Source organism: Vulpes lagopus, chromosome 13 (genome assembly GCF_018345385.1).
Source record: "Vulpes lagopus strain Blue_001 chromosome 13, ASM1834538v1, whole genome shotgun sequence".
In the NCBI taxonomy this organism is placed as follows: Eukaryota; Metazoa; Chordata; class Mammalia; order Carnivora; family Canidae; genus Vulpes; species Vulpes lagopus.
The window spans coordinates 46,640,706-46,660,150 of NC_054836.1; the positions used below are offsets into that span (position 1 = coordinate 46,640,706).

The 19,445-nt window shown below is 35.3% G+C and overlaps 1 protein-coding gene across 1 annotated transcript in view; it reads right to left on the reverse strand.

Moving 5' to 3' along the window:
* Positions 1-19,445, reverse strand: part of DPY19L2 (dpy-19 like 2) — a 94,723-nt gene that overhangs the window by 30,980 nt on the left and 44,298 nt on the right. Inside the window, exons 13-16 of the mRNA XM_041727509.1 lie at positions 13,563-13,622; positions 5,791-5,871; positions 3,544-3,645; positions 2,211-2,282 (exon numbers count right to left, since the gene is read on the reverse strand). Of these exons, the coding sequence (XP_041583443.1) occupies positions 2,211-2,282; positions 3,544-3,645; positions 5,791-5,871; positions 13,563-13,622 (315 nt within the window). The remainder of the gene's footprint in view (positions 1-2,210; positions 2,283-3,543; positions 3,646-5,790; positions 5,872-13,562; positions 13,623-19,445) is intronic.

Genomic DNA, 19,445 nt, shown 5'->3' on the forward strand with positions numbered 1-19,445 from the left:
CCCAACCCAATTCCCACCCCACAGTTAGAGTCCTACTTCACTGAAACTTCTGATTATTATAAAATTAGCTGTGGCATATCTACTTCCCTGATCTACCTCGGCCGTTAATAACCCCTACAGAAGACCAAAGAACGGGGTTCAACAAGAACGGGGTGCACAATGTACAACAAGATGGTGAGGGAGGGAGAGAGGGAGGGGTGAAGGGGAATGTGGGGTCTTAACTGGGCCAAAGAGTTTTCAGGTGCAATCCTATGCAACTTAAACGGTGCAATAAAAAATTTATGGGGAATTTAGTCTTACACTGTGAATAATATGTGGTTTCTAACTTAGAGATAAATGATGAAAAAAATACATAGTGAAATCTGAACTCTAATTTAAAATGAAATCTAAGTTTAGAATTTTTAACTTCTCGGGCTCCCTGGGTGGCTCAGCGATTGAGCATCTGCCTTGAGCTCAAGGCCTGATCCTGGAGTTCTGGGATCAAGTCCCACATCAGGCTCCCTGCTGGAGCCTGCTTCACCCTCTGCCTGTGTCTCTGCCTCGCTCTCTGTGTCTCTCATGAATAAATAAATAATCTAAACAAACAAACAAACAAACAAACTGAAGTTTAAAACAATCTTTAAAAAAAAGAATTTTTAACTTCTCAGATTTGTTCAAAAGCATTTCTTATGGATGAATCTTTCAAGTGACACAAATGAGGTTCTAGTCACCCAGGCAAGCAAAAAGCCTATTTAGGGGCTTAGTTAATAGAATATATGCACTTACAGGAGGTTTAAGATTCAGTAGTGTCACAGAAAAGTATCATATTTGCTTTCCTTCTTTCTTCCAATAATTTCACAGAAGTGAAAAAGTAAATGAACATTAGAAGTATCTTTGAGGTAAAAAATAAACCACAGTGGGACAAAGAAAGAGGAAGGGTTTACATGGAGACAGAGAAGCTTTAATGGCTGCAGGGGTGGGGACGCAGGTGTAACACATGCACGAGCATGCACAGATATGTCTGTTAATGCATATGTATGGTTTGACCTGTGGTGTGTTTAGGGGTTAGTACTATGTTTATGAGTTGTGGACCTTAATTTAAAAATATAGTAATAGTAGACCTAGCTATCATCTCCCATATTAGCTCTCTCTCCACTGAATAGTTAATTCCTGCATTAGCCCCTCTAAGAGAGCCTTGCAGAATAGCACCATTTGCCATGATGGAATAGAAACAGTCTAATGGAGAACTAGGTAGAGAGCCAAGGGGACACTGTGTAGTTTACCCATTTCTTATTACTTCTGTCCTCTTTCCAAGTGGTCCCTAGGGAACTGGATAAAGGGAGAAACCACAGAGATATAGAGACAGATGCCTTTTTTCACTCATAAATTATTCACATTTTACATGAAAACAGGAATGAGAAATGTGGGAGCTGGAACTAACTATACAGAGAAGATACGATTTTGACTTTAAATACAGAAAACTAGTTTCAACAGAATCACACCTGGTATAATAGAAAAATGTTATTGCTATCTACTTAAAGGTATGACATAAATACATACTGACTTAAGACAACTTGTAAACAATATCAAGATGGTACAAAAATGCTAAAAACTAAGACCTGGCATTTTTAGCCAGACTTTCAGATAAACCACTCCAGATCAAGAAAATCTACCAGAGCTATTGTAGAACATTATTCTTTCTATCATAATAATGTTTTCTTTTGTTGGGAAAATAGCGAACACATAGAACACAATGTTTTAAAGGGTGGCTATACAAATTTCTCCTGTGCGTGTCTTAAAATGGATCGACTTCCTTGAATGTGCTTTATATTTAGAAGATACCAAACTGTTATTTTCTTTTCACAGCACTTAAAATTTTAATTCTTTAATCATTTGTGTGATTATTTGTTTAATGCCCCCCATACCCACTGAGACTATAAGTTCCAAGACATGAGCAGGCCTGTTTTATTTGCCCCAGAGGACTGAAAATGTGAATGTAGTTCATGGTACATAGTGGATAACTGATAAATTTCTTTTAAAAGAATAAGAACGTCCTCTCTAATGAGGCTTTCTAAAAAACCCATATTAAATAAAGAAAGATCTAAATAAGAATTTTTTAAGGGGGGTGTGAGTTCATCCTAAAAATAAAACGGAATTCCAAGCTATCAGAATTAATCCATTATAGTCCTTATCTTGAACCCAAAAGCAAACTATAAAATTTTTTTAAATACCTTTTTAAAGATAAAATAAGTAATCATCATAACAACCGGAAGCAATAATGTCTTTGTGTATCTCAAGGGAGTCTGAAACAAAGGAAAGTATTTAGTCATTTATTGAATTTTACATTAAATGAATAAAAATCTGTCAAATTGAGTATTACAATAAAATTTCTTACAGGTAAAAATGTTTTTGTCATTAACATTATATATATTTATCAATCTTCACCTTCTAATGCAAAAATGAAAATTACAAAGTTAGACAAATGTACCAAAGATTTTAACAGTAAAAACTATTAAGGCAAAAATTAGCTATGTCAATTATTTTTTCCTTTCTTTTGGTTTTATCTTTTATTTACATAATATTAATTCTTAAATTTTATGTTTACATAGCTATCCCCAGACCCTACATTATCATTTCCTGGGCTGCAAAGTTCTGTTATTTTCATTGGTGAAACTAGAACAAACAAAGAAGAAAGCCGGTCTGCATAATAATTACTGTAAATATGAGTAAGCACTGAACTAACATCAGCAATTAAATAATCCTCATGAGCCATTATTGTGGTTGGAGTGATTTACCATGTCACTAAATTAAATACTTTTTGAAGGCAAAAACTGAGACATTTTCCTCTTTGTAGTCAGTCCTACAATAAACTACCTCACAGATAAATAGTAGTAATAATAGTTTTTGAGTGAATGTATGACTGGTTGGATAGATAAAACAATAATGTATAGGGAGTAGTATACTTTTCTTGGCAGCAACTAGTTAAAAATTTTTACAATATTTGGATTTTTGAGTAAAATAAAGCAAAACTTTTGAAAACCAAAACAAGAATTTGGATTTATTTTACCTCTAAGTGAACTAGAACTGTATGGGGCACCAGGTGGCTCAGACAATTAAGCATCTGCCTTCGGTCATGATCCCAGGGTCCTAAGATAGAGCCCTGCATTGGGCACCCCGCTCAGCAGGAGTCTGCTTCTCTCTCTCACTCTAACCCTCCCCCCTGCTCATGCTCTGGCTACTGTCTCTCTAAAATGAATAAATAAAAAATCTTTTAAAAAATAAAATAGAACTGTAAGAATAGTAATTCACTGTGGATTAAATAGTATATTAAGCATTGTTCCTGGATTATATCATTTAATCATCATCAATAGCTCCTTTAGAGGCCATTGTTTATTGATTTTAGACATAAAAAACAGTTGAGGAATGCTGTATGACTAGTAAAAGTTATATTAAAAAATGGTACCTCTGAACAAAAATTTTGAGTTTCAGATTAAAAGGAAAACTGAAGAGCAAAAAACCATCATATCTGTAGAGAAGGGAAAAAAATCAAAGAAATATTCATACCGCTTTTTCCATGAAGTCAAATTCAGGAGCACAGGTGTAAATTAAGGTATCAAAATCTGTATACCTTAGGATTCTGGCTGCTATAAGGTCACTCAGCCGAATCTGGGAAGAAGATAAGGTGAAACAAATTTAGATTACACTAAGAACTATGGTCAATAATAATTGATTTGTATAATATTAATAAAGTCTATGGAGGAGATAATTCAAGGTACATAGATGCCCCTCAAATAAAAATTTTAAAAGATTTAGTAAACTATATACATTGTTATGTACTGAATTACGAAGAAAACTGAAAAACAAAGAGAAATATCAAAAATGAAAAGCAAAAAGAGGTCAGAAAAAATAAGGGAAGATAATATAGAGAGTAAGCTAAGATCAGCACTCACTGGGTAGAAACCATCATGCAGTTAATCAAGAGATTTTATAATCATCATTCAGTAAGAAGGAAACAATCTCACATTAACCCCTTTCACCATACATTGTAAATCATGAATAAATTTTCTATGTGTTGTCATTTCCACAAAGCCTCATACACTGATTAGAATTTTTGGTGCTTGTAGAATTTTTCAGATATACATTCAAGTCACTAAATATAGGAGCTATTCATAAGGATTACAACAACTACACACACTACTTTGATTTAATTACTTGATTTCTAAGGCCTTTGAAGTAAACATCACCAACCAAAATCAATGCAGAACTCCTATTTTCTACTGATTATTTATTACCTACTACTGTCAGTGAGGCAATTATTTTTCCACTGCATTCTCAGAAGGCCAAAAAAAAAAAAGGGGGAAATATTTGTTATATAAACCTTAATTCAAATTATTTTTCAGGAACAAAAATTACTTTATATCAAACCTAACAATTATCTGTTGTTTTCATTTATTTATGGTTCCCCTTATCTGTCAGTAGCAAGGATAATTTAGACCTTATTTTCTAATTTGGGCTAGGCCTACTGATGGATAATAATTTGACTAAACCACTTTCATTTCAAGTCTGTCTCACAACTGTCACACACAGGAAGTCATTTAAGAGTGCCAAAGGTGTGTGTATAAGATTTGTAATGAACTGGATGACAATTTGGAGCAACCACAGACCAACTTAACAGATAAATAAATGACTTTGGAGGCTTCAATAAATTTTACCATAAAACATACAACTCCTACAGATTGAAAAGAATAAAAAGGGAAAGAAAAAAGAAAAATGTGTCAGACATACCAGAGAACAGCAACCACAAATAAGCCTAATAAATCATCTCGCAGAGCTGGCAATAAGCGGTGAATTAATCCTTACATTTTGAAATTTTATTTATCCTCAGCATGTATGCAAGCTCAATGCTCCTGGAGAGTGATAGCACTTAACCTTTTAGAAAATAAGTACCATAATCTCTTGTTAAAGGTAAAGAAATTTCAGTACTAGCAGGGTCCTACTGGATAGTACTAGAAGAAGTACATTTCAGAGTAGGTTATTGTATGATACACTCATGCACACTCACATCCAAATGGAAAGTGTCAAGAACCAAAAATAAATTCCTGCATTGTTTTCTGTCCCCTAAACCGATTAGCTAAATAGGGACTTTGCTTTGACAAAGGCTACTACGTAAGACATTTGCTCTAAAACAAACACACACCATACATGAGGGATATTTTCCAGAAGATGAAAAGAGACATTAACATTTCCCATTTTTCTTTTACAAGAAAAGCTTTAAAAATATCAAATCACATCTTAATTTTAGTCCATAATTATACATAAATAAAACTACATTGAGATTGTGTGTTTTATATTTCAAAGCTGAGTACAGACTGCTCATATGTTGAAATCTGCAAAAATGAGTAACTTATTATTTAAACAAATGACTATTTTTTAAAGCTTTTTAAGTAATTTACACTCCCAATGTATGGCTCAAAACCACAATCCCAACATCAAGAGTCGCACACTCTACTGACTGAGCCAGCCAGATGCCCCTATTTGTAACTGAAATGTAAATATATAAATACTTATGATATTGTTAAATTTTTTCCTGGATGGTTAAATCAGCAGTCATTGATAAGAGTTCTTTCTTAGTGGGTTGAAAAGATCATTGAACTGCATGGTTTTATTATTGACTCTATCAATAACTACCCCTAGGACCTTGAGAAAGGCACTTAATCTCTATTGAATAAAGAGGTAAAAATAGATGGTTTCAAAGTTTTCATCCAGCTACATATTTATAGGAATTTTTATGCATTAACTAAAAGTACTTACATGATCCGATACACCTAAGATTTTAGATGTCAGAAATTTCAAAATAATTGTTCCACACAGCCAAGCACAACCTTGAATCAGCTAGAAAATACGTGAAATAGATAGAAGTCAGATACTAAAAATTATAAATTAACCAGTTAAAATATTCAATTATACCAACAAAATGGTACAGGAAAATTTTAGCCATGTAAAGAATATTAATGATGAGGTCTAAAAAAAAGGATACTCCTTCAGAAAATTTTGTTTAAAGGCAAAGAACTGAAAGAGATGACACTGCTATAAAATACATAACAACTCTAGAGTTCTACAAATTCTAAAGGAATTTTTAAAGTTATTTCAATTTCTGTGAAGAAAAGAGTTATATGCTTGTTTCTAAATAGTAGTTCCTAGCTGAAAAGTCCTTTTTTTTTTTCAAAAAAAATAGGATTAAATTATTATTATTATTATTTTTAGGATTAAATTATTTAAAAAAATTCTGCTACCACTCTTTTGGTAATAAAGTGATAGGAGTCCCTCCTCAAGAAAGGAAAGATTTGAAGACAAGCTTTCATTCTAAAGAGAGAAATGGAAACTAAAATTTACATGGAGGTTTCTGTTCATTTTCTATTTGTTTTTTGGCTAACTTCAATTAGAAAAAGCACAAATGTGGACTTCTAGATAGCCTGAGGAAAATTATATCAGCCTAAATCCAAATCTCTCCATACTTATCCAAGTAGAATAATGCAACCACAAATAAAAAAAAAAAAAAAAAAACAGGTAACAGTACAAACTTTAAATTACTTGTAAATAGGAAGGGACAATACATACAACAAAGTTAAACCTCATGTTCCGGATCTTAGCCCTTGTAGAGAATGAAAGGAATCTCAAAACCATGTGGTAGAGGAGAGAAGGGAAATAAGGGGTTCCAAAATGAACTAACTCCAGGGACAGAATGTCCACTTTATGTGTGGGAACACTGGAGAATGAGTACAGAAAAGTATAAAAAGGACTGATCCCAGAAAGGCATTAATTTTGGAAAGAGAGGAAGGAAAAGAAAAAGAGAGAAACCCTCTAGGAGAAGGTGTGGAGAAGGAAATAAGGGGAAATTAAGTATCCAGAAAAATAAATGGGGAGCAAACAAAAGACAAACAATCACTATTGTCACTGAAAGATAAAGGAAGTTATTGATAAAACCACATTTTGTTATATTGACCAGGATTAGAAAATACCTGCTCTAACCACAAAATAATTAGATGAAAGATGTCTATATTATCTATAATATAGCTTCTATCAGAAGCTAAGAAAAATTAGAGTCAAACATTTCAGCTGGTGATATATGCTCTAATGAATAAAAATCACACAAAGAAAAAAAAACACCTACAATGCAGAATTAAAAATTAAGTATGTTCAAATCAGCATTCAGGGCTATAAATAAACAAAGGTTTTAAAAACCAAAACCAGAAATGGACAAAACCAGAAAAAAAAACTGAGAGTGTTTATTAAATATAGAAAAGAAATGGAAGAAAAGGAGAAAATCACTGAAAAATGAAGTCGGAGGAGGCAAGAGGGCAGAAGAGTAGGGGTCCTCATTTTATATGGTTCCCTTAATTTAGCTCGATAACTATCAAACCATCCTGAATACCTATCAATTTAACCTGAGATGTAAGGAAAGAATGGCCAGAACTCTACAAATAGCAAAGTCACCATTTTTCACAAGGTAGGAGTACAGAGAAGAAAATGCTGGGGAGGGAGCCCTTGTCAGCCAGCTACGGGAAAGTGGTAACAGCTCTGGAGCTCAGAGTCAGGACCTGCAGAAATCTGCTCCTGTGAGAGTCTTCCCTGCCTACAAGGCACTGAGTGGTGAAGCCAGGTAGAACTGCAGGTGGGACAGCGGGGTCTCAATGTTCCCTGAGGCACAGAAAGCACAGGAGTGCCTGGGCCAGCAGAGTTCCCAAGCACTGGAGCAGGGAAATGGGTGTAGGTCAGCGAGCCTGCAAGGAGGCTCAGCTTATTTTGCCACAAACCAGCTTATTTTGCCTGATGGGGTGACTGCTCTCCATGCTGGGTCTCTGCAAAGGACTGGGACACAGTGACCCTCCACCTTCCTCTGGGAAGGGCAGAGGCTCTCCCTGCCAGAACTCTACAAATTGCACTGATCAGTGTCCCTCCACCTGCCCCTGGGAGGATCTGAGTGTGCGGGCACCATAGGAGTCTACAGTTTGGCACATGCTGGCATCTCTCCAGCATCCAGGCTGGAGAGCTGGGCATCGTCATTTTTGTTTTTGCCCTCTAAAGAGGTACAGAATGCCTCCAGGGAACAAATGCCTCACACTGTAAACTGCTTACACTGAGCATGGCTCCCTGGCAAGGGGTGGTACAACTATGCCCAGGCACAGGCACCAGAGAATCCACGCAGCAGGCCCTCCCTCAGAAGATCAGCTGGAAGAACAGGGAACAGCAAGTTTACTCACCAAACAGGTCTGGAGAACTCCAGGGTTGGGGAAAATAGTATATAGAACTAGTGTTTTTATTTTCTTATAATTTATCTTTCAGTTCAAAATTTTCCAATTTTTTTGTTTCAACTAGTTTCTTATTTTATTAACTCTGTATTTTTAGGTCTTTTTTCAGCTTTCATATTTTACAATTACATGTTATAGATATATTCTTCATTTTCGGCTTCCTTTGAAAGTATTCCATTTTATTTTTGTATCTGTATAAGTTTTTATTAATAATTTTTGAATTTAATATATTTTAGCAAACAGAACAAAATACACTCAGGACCAAGTGGATCACCTTATTCTGTCCACTCTGAGATTATATTCTCTCTCCCTGCTCCCTATTTTTTCCTCTTCTTTTTTCTTTTGTCTTCATCTTTTTTCTTTTATTTTCTGGTTCCTGATCTCTTTGGAATTGTCTAGTGTGTATTTTGGTTAGGTTGTGGTTGATATTTTTGACTCTGTGCACTTGTATAGCCATTCTTCACTGGACAAAATGACTATTAGGAGGAATTCACAACAAAAGAAAGAACCAGAGGTAATACTCTCTGTCACAGAGCTAATGGATATGGTTTTAAGTAATATGTTTGAGATGGAGCTTAGGATAATAATTATAAAGTTACTAGTTACTAGTGCTTGAAGAACACATAAAAGACTCCAGAGAGGGATCCCTGGGTGGCGCAGCGGTTTGGCGCCTGCCTTTGGCCCGGGGCGCGATCCTGGAGACCCGGGATCGAGTCCCACGTCGGGCTCCCGGTGCATGGAGCCTGCTTCTCCCTCTGCCTGTGTCTCTGCCTCTCTCTCTCTCTCTCTCTCTCTCTCTCTCTGTGACTATCATAAATAAATAAAAATTAGAAAATAAATAAATAAATATTGTGCTACTTGGGCCACTTCTCTGGTCTCAACCACATTCTCACATTAAAAAAAAAAAAAAAAAAGACTCCAGAGAATCTCTTAGTGCAGAAATGAGATCTAATGAGGCCAAAATTAAAAATACTCTGAGAGTCTAAACTGGATGCTCTAATAGCTAGTGCAAATGAGACAGAAGAGAGAATAAGTGACATAGAAGACAAGTTGATGGAAAGGAAGGAACTGAGGAAAAGAGAAAAATAACTAAAAGGCCATGAGGAGAGGCTCCAAGAGATAAATGATAGTTTGAAAAAAAAATAACATCCATATTATTGGAATTCCTGAGAAAATTGAGAGAGAGAGAGAGAAAGAGAGAGAGAGAGAGAGAGAGAGAGAGAGCACCAGAGGTATACTAGAGCAAATTATAGTTAAGAACTTCCCTGATCTCGGGAAGGAAACAGGTATTCATATTCTAGAGGTAGAGAAGACCCCTCCCAAAATCAATAAAAACAGATCAACACCTTGACATATAATAATAAAGCTTGCAAATTTCAAAGGTAAACAGAAAATTCTGAAGGCAGCCTGACACAAGAAAGTCCTAACATACAGAAGGAGAAATATTAGAGTAACAGCAGACATATCCACAGGACCTGACAGGCCAGAAAGGGCTGGCATGATAGATATTCAGGGTACTAAATGAAAAATAAAGACAATCTCAAGGTAACTAAAGGAGAAAAATTCAAATAAAAATTCAAAAAGAGCACTGAAGACAGAAAAAATAACAACAAAAAACTCAAAAGAATAAAAATGAGATTAAAGAGGAAGTAAAAGAATCAGAGAAAGTGGTAGAAACAAAAAACAGGCAACATTCATAGAGTCTCTGAAAAAGCAAAACTAAACAGTGAATTGAAACTAGTATTTAAATACAATCCAAGTTTTCTTGGATTCTCTAGGAAGTTGTCTTAGACATAAAATACCTGAATTTACATTTGGAAAGGACTCACCATGTATTGAGGAAACTGACCAGTATGGAAAACTACCTCAAGATATAGCCTAATAAAACTTAAAAATGAAGAAAAATTCCTTAACACTTCTAGGGACAAAGTCCACATAACTTAGAAGGGTAAGAGAATTTGGTTTGTATCATATGTGTTAAAAGGAACATAAAAAAAGATCAAGACACTCATGTAGAAGCATTTTCAAGACACTCGAGAAAGTGGGACCCAAGAATTTTATATATAGCCCATCAGTCACTCGGGTATAAAGATTATAAAAAACTACTTTCAAGCATGCAATACTTGAGGAAATAATCTTCCTAAATACAGAAAGAAAGTTCAAAACAAAAGAGAACCATGTAGTGAAATATGAAGAGAAATAGTAAATGCAATAAAAATACACATATAATTTAGGACATAAATAAAAATTTTTATATTCTCACAAAACAAGACCTGCCCTGTGCTGTACAGAGAAGAAGTACTGAAACAGACTCAAAAAGGTGATGAGGACAACAATGGCCAAAGCAAATAAGGAGTCATAGCTTATAATCCTGTTATCACTAAGGTTCACACCAACCAGTGTTAGATATAAAATATTTTGACACTAAAAGACACAATTCACAAAGAAAATAATAAGTATGAACATCTATACACTGCAACCATCTATATAAAGCAGAAGTTACTAGACATTCAAGGAGAGATAGAAACATACTCAGAGGCTTAAATATACTTTTTCGATGCAAGGTAGGTCAGTGGGCAAATAATACATGAAACTATAAAAGACAAAAAAAATCAAAAGAAATATTGTCAATAAACTTATCAAAACATTTCCTATGAATAAAGGATACACCTTCATCTCAAACACACACAAAATACTCACAAAAAATGATCATCTATTAGGTCAGAGAGAAAGTATCCAGGAGTTCCATAAACTAAAAATATTACAAACAGCCCTCTGTTGTCATGAGATGTCGTCATAAGATTACAAATTAGTAACAAAGTCAGAAGATCAAAAGGCCTCTCCTCCTGGAAATTAGTCAAGTTTCTATGAAACAAGTCTCAAGTGAAGGAGAAACAAATTTTTTTCAAATATGATAATTAAAAGTACATATTATAAACGAAGAAAGTCATGCATAATAATGATCAGAAGAAAATCCATATTTTCCTCAAGAACTCATATCAATAAAAATGAGAGAAAAATATTATAATTTGATTCAAATATCTTGCTAACAAATAACAAAATAAACCAAGAGAAAACATATGAAAAGAAATGCTATGATATTTGCTCCTTTATGTATCCATTTTTTTGTTTTTATTTCTTCCTCATGTTCTAAGATTTCTTCTGGCCATTTACTTTCTGCTTCAAGAATTTGCACTAACCATTCTTTAAAGGTTGCTCTGCTAGTAACACATTTTCTTCGTTTTCTTTCATCTGAGAATGTCTTTTATTTCCCCTCCACTCCTGAAAGACACTTTCACTGGACATGTAATTTGAGTTTAGAATCCTTTCAGCATTTGACAAGCATTATGCCATCTTTTTCTGCCCCATAGTTTCAGATGGGAAGGCTACTGTAATCCAAATCAGTTTTACCCTATAGTAACACATCATTTCTCTCTGCCTGATTTAAAAAAAATTTTTTTGTCTTTGGCTTCCAGAAATTTAATTATGATATGTCCTGGCATGGATCTTATTGGATTTTTCCTACTTGGGGTTCACTCAGTTTCTTGACTCTGTAGATTTATGTCTTTTAACCAAATTTGATTAAAATTTGGCAGAAGTCTTCAGCTGTTACTTATTCAAATTTTTTTCAGCCCCACTATCCTTTACCTCTCCTTGTGGAATTTCAATGATACAAATACTTAGAGTATGTGTGTGTACATGTATCTATATGTATGGGTCTAAAAGTAAGGACACAATGGTAGCAATGAGAACAGTCTGCACTCAGGTCTTGATTTCTAAATACCATACAGAGTAAGATATGCAATATAATTTTTTATTCCACAGGGATGAAAGAAATACTTGGAGTAAAACAAGTTTTGGAGAGAGAGGTTGTAAGAAGTGTTAGTTCACAAAATAGCTTTTTTTTTCTTTTTTGATGGTCTTTTATGGGGGGAAAAAAAGCCAAAAAAGCCATAATAGCCTTTCCATTATCTAGAGGACTAACATGATTTGTTTCTCCCTTTTGCAAAAAACTGACAATATCAATTATATTAACTTCAAAACATAAATGTAAGCTGAATATTAATTATATGTCAACTTTTTTTTTAGATTTTTCTTTTTCTGAAATTCTTGAGTTGAAAGCGTAATTTTTACCCTTCCCAGTCTAAATCGTAAATACTTAAGACAATACATTTTCTTCTTAGTACAGTTTTGACAGAATTCCTTAAATGTCCATGGATACTGTTCCATTTCTTGCCATTTTTTAATAGTCTGTAATGGAAATTTTGACTTTCTTTTGAATTCAATTATTAAATAAATATCTTTGAATTTTCTGATGATTTCTTGGCTTAATCTTTTTAAAAGCTGTTAATTTTTTTGAAGTTAAGAAATCATGTTAGAAGGGTCATGTTATCCAATAATTGAAGTGCACAAATATTACTCATTTTCACCATTAGGGATAGGAGAAAAACTTCAGCAATGAGTAATCAGCAATTCAGTCCATTTTGTTCTTTTGCATTCTGAATAGAAATCTAGCTCATCTTATCATAACTTCTCCAGTTTTGCCCTATTAATATGCCACATGTAATCACATAGTTCTTCAATATAGCATGTTTTATTTTTTAATAGGTATTAAAAGGCCAAGAAAAAAGGCGTACATCTATATCAAAGGCCAAGAAAAAAAGAAGAAATGTCATCTCTCCAATATTACAAGAATTCGTAATTGCAGTGCCTACCTAAATAATATATTTATTTTACTTGGAAACAAAACATACAAATATCGAGGTAACACGGGCCATACATTTGTATATTTGGGAAGAAGTCAAATAAATATTAGGTGGTGGCTGAGTTGAAATAAGAAGGGGCTGGCAGAATGTAGGGAAAATGTTACAGGAACAAAAATAAAAGAGTCTAAATGGGAAGCAGAAGAACAGATAGATGATAGATGTAGAAAAAGAAAAAGGAAAAGTGAGATCAGGACTACATACTGAGTTATGTTGAAAAGAAAGTTAGTAAATCTAAGGAGAGAAACTCAAGACAAAGAAATTTAGAAAGCAAGGCAGTAGGATATAACAAAATGAAAAGTAAAGAGAAGCATGAGCATAGTGCTGAAATATATGAAATAATTTCTGGATAATGACTTGTAGATGTTGTTAGGGTTATTTCTCACCCTATGTGAGCAGGTATTGATAATATTTATTGATCATAAGTCATTCAATTTTTAAAGTATATTGTCTGTATTCAGTTTATAGAAAGAAAGAGTTTGAAGAAATGGTTAAAAATGTTGAAGCTTACCCAAAAGTTGAGTTCAGATACTCCCAATCTTTGAATTTTATTTCTCTTCAGAATTATCACCTAAAATGAACATGATATAAAATGAAATAAATAAATAAAATGGACATTTCATATGAATGATACATCTCAAAAATTACATAGTCATTCACTTTCATCTTGGCTATCACTAGGCATTTTCCTTCTTAATTGTTGATTTTTCAAAATCTGGACATGGCAAATTTCCTTATCATGAGAGCTAAATGTTTTCTGTGCCAAATGGTTGGTTCTAGAATCAAGTTAATTCCTCACTGAGTGACATCAGATGTCCTGGGCAGGCTGCTCCTCTTAGGGTGTAGATGGTATGTGGGAGGTGTGTTGGTGCAAGAGTTTATATGTAAGTCATCCAGCAACACTAGTGGTCTAAATTAACATGAAAATCTTTCCTCTCTGAATTCTTAAATAAAATATTTAAACATGTTCTTAAAATGTCTAACTGAACTTAAAGAAAATGAATTTTGCAGGTGCCAGGGAAAAACAGATGACTTTTAAAAACTGAAACCATTTGGTGAGAATCTAGGGCTTTCAGGAGGACTGCAGAAAAAAGTTGTAAGTATGGGCTTTCATCAAAAATAGAGAAGAGGGCTAGTCTGGGTGGCTCAGCGGTTTAGAGCCGCCTTCGACCTAGGGCATGATCCTGGAGACCCAGAATCGAGTCCCGCGTCGGCCCCGGCATGGAGCCTGCTTCTCTCTCTGCCTGTGTCTCTGCCTCTCTCTCTCTGTCTCTCATGAATAAATAAATAATTTTTAAAAAAGTAGAGAAGGGCTTGGAACTATGGAAGGTTAAGCAACTAGACTTGAGACATGCATAAAGCTGGAGTCCTCCAAAACCATAACCTTCAGTGCTATCAACTAAATGTGTATGTCCTCCTTTCCCCAAACACATGTGTTAAAACTTTAATCCTCAATGTGACATGAGGGAAGGTGAACCTTTGGGAGCTAATAGATGGGGAGGTAATTAGACCATGAGGGAGGGCAGCCCTGGTGGCTCAGCGGTTTAGCGCCACCTTCAGCCCAGGGAGTGATCCTAGAGACCTGGGATTGAGTCCCACATCAGGCTCCCTGCATGGAACCTGCTTCTCCCTCTGCCTCTCTCTCTCTCTCTGTGTCTCTCATGAATAAATAAATGAAATCTTTAAAAAAAAAAAAAGACATGGGGGAGATATTTCTCTCTCCACTATGTAAGGATATAGTAAAAGCATCTATCTGCATATCAAGAAAAGAGGCCTCAGGAAGAACCAAATAGGCTGGTACCTTGATCTTAGACTTCCGAGCCTCTAGAATTGTGAAAAATAAATTTTTGTATAAAAATAAATCCAATCTATGGTACTTTGACTATAGCAGTGCAAACTGAGAAAAACACTCAATGACTAGGAATACTCCTCCTACTATCGCTAAAAGGTGGTAAGGTATTTGTTTACTCTCAAGTTTGGAGTAAGGAAAAGAAAAAAAGCTTCCTATGAGAACTAAAATCTTAGCCTGTGTATTACTTAGATTTGGAGTAGGATTTTGCATCATCTAGTTAGCTCCAAGTGAGCTAGGATTCCTCAACTTCCAACAGCAGGAAAATATAAATGTACCACATTATGCACTGGAACACTGTAAATGCAAAATATAGAATCAACCTAGATGCCCAGACATAGGACAATAGTTGAATTATCTATGGAGCATCTACAGTGTGGTACTGTGAAACTACAAAAAGAATGAGGAAGACCTCTATGAAATTATATGGGGTGATATCTAGGATAGGTTGTTACATATCTACAATAGGCTGATAAACCAAAGTGCAGAAGGCTACTTATAGTACGCTACCTTTCATGTAAATAAGAGGAGATGTAATAAAAAATAGGTAATATTTATTAGTGCAAAAAAAACCACAACTAAATGGGCAAATCAGAAGACTAATGAGATATCTTACAAGAAAAGGTAGGACCAAGATGAAAATAAAAGTGGACAGAATGGTATAAGAAGGAATGAGAGGGAGTGATATTTTCTGAATATAAATTTTTGTACATTTCTTATTCTTAGAAACATACTATTTCAACCCAAAAAATAAATTATTAAAATCAATAAGGATGGAATTTCTGCTTCTGGTCATGTTGATACAACAGGTACCACACATACTCTCCCATGTGAAACAACCAAACCCAAGCAAAATATATTATAAGACACTACTATGAACAATTAGATGGCAACAAATTGGATTATGTAGAAGAAACACATTCCTAGAAGCATACAATCTACCAAGACAGAATCATAAAGAAACAGAAACTGAGCATACCTGTAACTAGAGTAAGGAGATTGAACAAATAATCAAAAAACTCTGAACAAAGCAAAGACTAGGATCAGATAAATGGCTTTTCTGGTGAATCTACCATACATACAAAGAAAAATTAATGTTGATCCTTCTCAAACTGTTCCAAAAAACTGAAGAGGAGAGAACACTTCCAAACATATTTCATGAGGCCAGCATGACCCTGATACCAAAGCCAGACAAGGGACACTACAAAAAAACTAAACTATAGACTAATATCCCTGGTTTACATAAGTGCAAAAACTCTTAACAAAATACAAGTAAACCAGATTTAACAGCATACATTAATAGGATCACACACCATGATTAAGTGAGATACATCTTGCAATATTAGGTTGGTTCAGCATATGCAAATCAATTAATGTAACGTGCTACATTAACAGGATGACGGATTAAAAATCACAAGATCATCTCAATAGATGCAGGAAAGCATTGGATAAAATTCAACATCCTATCATAAAAACTCTCAACAAACTAGGAACAGAGGGAAATACCTCAACAAAATATTTGAAAATCCCACAGCCAATGTCTTACTGAATGGTGAAAAACTATATGCTTTTACTCTAAGATGAGCAACAAGGCAAAGATGCCAACTTTCACCATTTCTATTCAATACTGGAAGTCCTAGCTACAGTAATAAAGCAAGGAAAAACATAAAAGGCATAAAAATTATAAAGGAAGATGTAAAATTATCTCTATTTTAGATGATGTGGTTTTCTATGTAGAAAACACTAAAGATTATGCAAACATACACACAAACTGTTAGAATACAAAAAATTCTGTAAAGTAGCAGGATACAAAATCAACATGCAAAAATATGTTGCATTTCTACACACTAACAATCAACACTCTGAAAAAGAAATTAAGAAAACACTCCCATTTACAGTAGCCTCAAAAAGAATATTAAGAATAAACTCAAAGAAGTGAAAGACATAATACACTGAAAACTACAAAACATTCCTGAAAAAAACCAAAGACACAAATGGAAAGATAGTATTTGTCTTTCTCTTATTTTACACAACATCCTGCCTTCAAGGTCCATCCATATGGTTAAAAATGGTAGGAAAACCCTACATATTTAGCTTGAGCTACCATTTCCAGTGCCCTTCATTTTGGTAGAGCCAGACTGACATTTAATATTTTATTCCTTCCATCTGAAGGACCTCCTTTAACATTTATTTTAATGAAAATCTACTAGTCATAAAGTCTTTATTTTGCCTTCATTTTTGTTTTTTGTTCCATTTAAATTTTTTAAATTTAAATTCAATTAATTAACATATAATGTATTATTAGTTTCAGAGGTAGAGGTCAGTGATTCATCAGTCTTATATAACACCTATTGCTCATTACATCATGTGCCCTCCTTAACGCCCATCATCCTGTTACCCCGTCCCTCCAACCTTTCTCTCCTCCACTGACCCTGTTTCTTTTTTTTTTTTTTTCTCATTAAACTTTTGTTTTAATGGGTCTCAAAATTCTGTGACAGATTTTTGGTCAAGTTGTTTCCATTAAAAAGCACTGATTTTAAAAACTATTAAACTGCCACACACGCACAAAAAAAAAAAAGTCCACAAAACATTCTTTCCTTCTGAAGGTTTTACAATACATTGTTATCATTAACCAGTCTTTTACTATTAAAATTAAATGTCCAATTGACACAAACAGTTCTGAGACCCTTCTTCCACCACTGATTAAGACTGGGGTGGCAGATATTGGGGATAATATTCATTTAGCCTTCTGAGCTTTCTGGGCAGACGTGGTGACTTTGCCAGCTCCAGCTGCCTCCTTGTCCACTGCTTTGATGACACCCACAGCAATCATCTGTCTCATGTCACGAACAGCAAAACGGCCCAGAGGAGGATAGTCAGAGAAGCTCTCAACACACATACGTTTGCCAGGAACCATATCAACAACGGCAGCATCCCCAGATTTCAAGAACTTAGGACCATCTTCCAGCTTTTTTCCAGAATGACGATCTTTTCCTTCAGCTCAGCAAACTTGCAAGCACTGTGAGCCTGTGTGACAATGCTCAGGTGCATATCCAGCACTGATCTGGCCAGGATGGTTCAGGATAATCCCCTGAGCTGTGAAGCCAGCTGCTTCCATGGGTGGGTCATTTTTGCTGTCACCAGCCACACTGTCACCACAAACATCTTTGACAGATACGTTCTTGACATTGAAGCCCACACTGTCCCCAGGAAGAGCCTCACTCAAAGCTTCATGGTGCATTTCAACAGACTTTACTTCAGCTGTAACATTGACCGGAGCAAAGGTGACCACCATGCCAGGCTTAAGAACACCAGTCTCCACTCAACCCACTGGGACAGTACCAATACCACCAATTTTGTAGACGTCCTGGAGAGGCAGACGCAAGGGCTTATCAGTTGGACGAGTTGGTGGCAGGATGCAATCCAGAGCCTCAAGCAGGTGTGGTTCCACTGGCATTCCCGTCTTTAGGGGTGACTTTCCATCCCTTGAACCAAGGCATGTTAGCACTTGGCTCCAGCATGTTGTCACCATTCCAACCAGAAATTGGCACAAATGCTACTGTGTCGGGGTTGTAGCCAATTTTCTTAATGTAGGTGCTGACTTCCTTAACGATTTCCTCGTATCTCTTCTGGCTGTAGGGTGGTTCAGTGGAATCCATTTTGTTAACACCAACAATTAGTGGTTTTACACCCAGTGTGTAAGCCAGAAGGGCATGCTCACAGGTCTGCCCATCCTTGGAGATACCTGCTTCCAGTTCACCAACACCAGCAGCAACAATCAGGACAGCACAGTCAGCCTGACATGTGCCTGTCATCACGTTTTTGATAAAGTCTCTGTGTCCTGGGGCATCAATGATGGTCACATAATACTTGCTGGTCTCGAATTTCCACAGGGAGATATCAATGGTGATACCACGCTCTCATTCAGCTTTCAGTTTATCCAAGACCCAGGCATACTTGAAGGAGCCTTTTCCCATCTCAGCAGCCTCCTTCTCAAATTTTTCGGTAGTTCTTTTGTCAATCCCACCACATTTGTAGATCAGATGGCCAGTACTGGTTGATGTGCCCAAATCTACGTGTCCAATGACGACAATGTTGTTGTGAGTCTTTTCCTTCCCATTTTGATTTAGGTTTAGCGGTGGTTTTCACACCTGTGTTCTGATGGCAAACCCATTGCAAAAAAAAGCAGTTTACTATATTTAAGAATTTCTCATGGTTTCTCTCTCTACCTGATTTCATATTGTTTTATTTTTTCCTCTTTTCCCTTATGATCCTCTGTTTCTTAAATTCCACATATGAGATCATATAATTGTCTTTTCTCTGCTTGACTTCTTTCACTTAGCATAACATCCTCTCATCCTTAGCATAACATCCTCACCCACGTTGTTACAAATGGAAAGAGCAAGATTTCATTTTTTTTTGATAGCTGAGTAATAGCCCATTGTGTGTGGATATATATAGATATGATATATATCATATTTATATCATATTTATATATCAATATATGTCACATTTTCTTTATTCGTCAATGGACAACCTCACTCT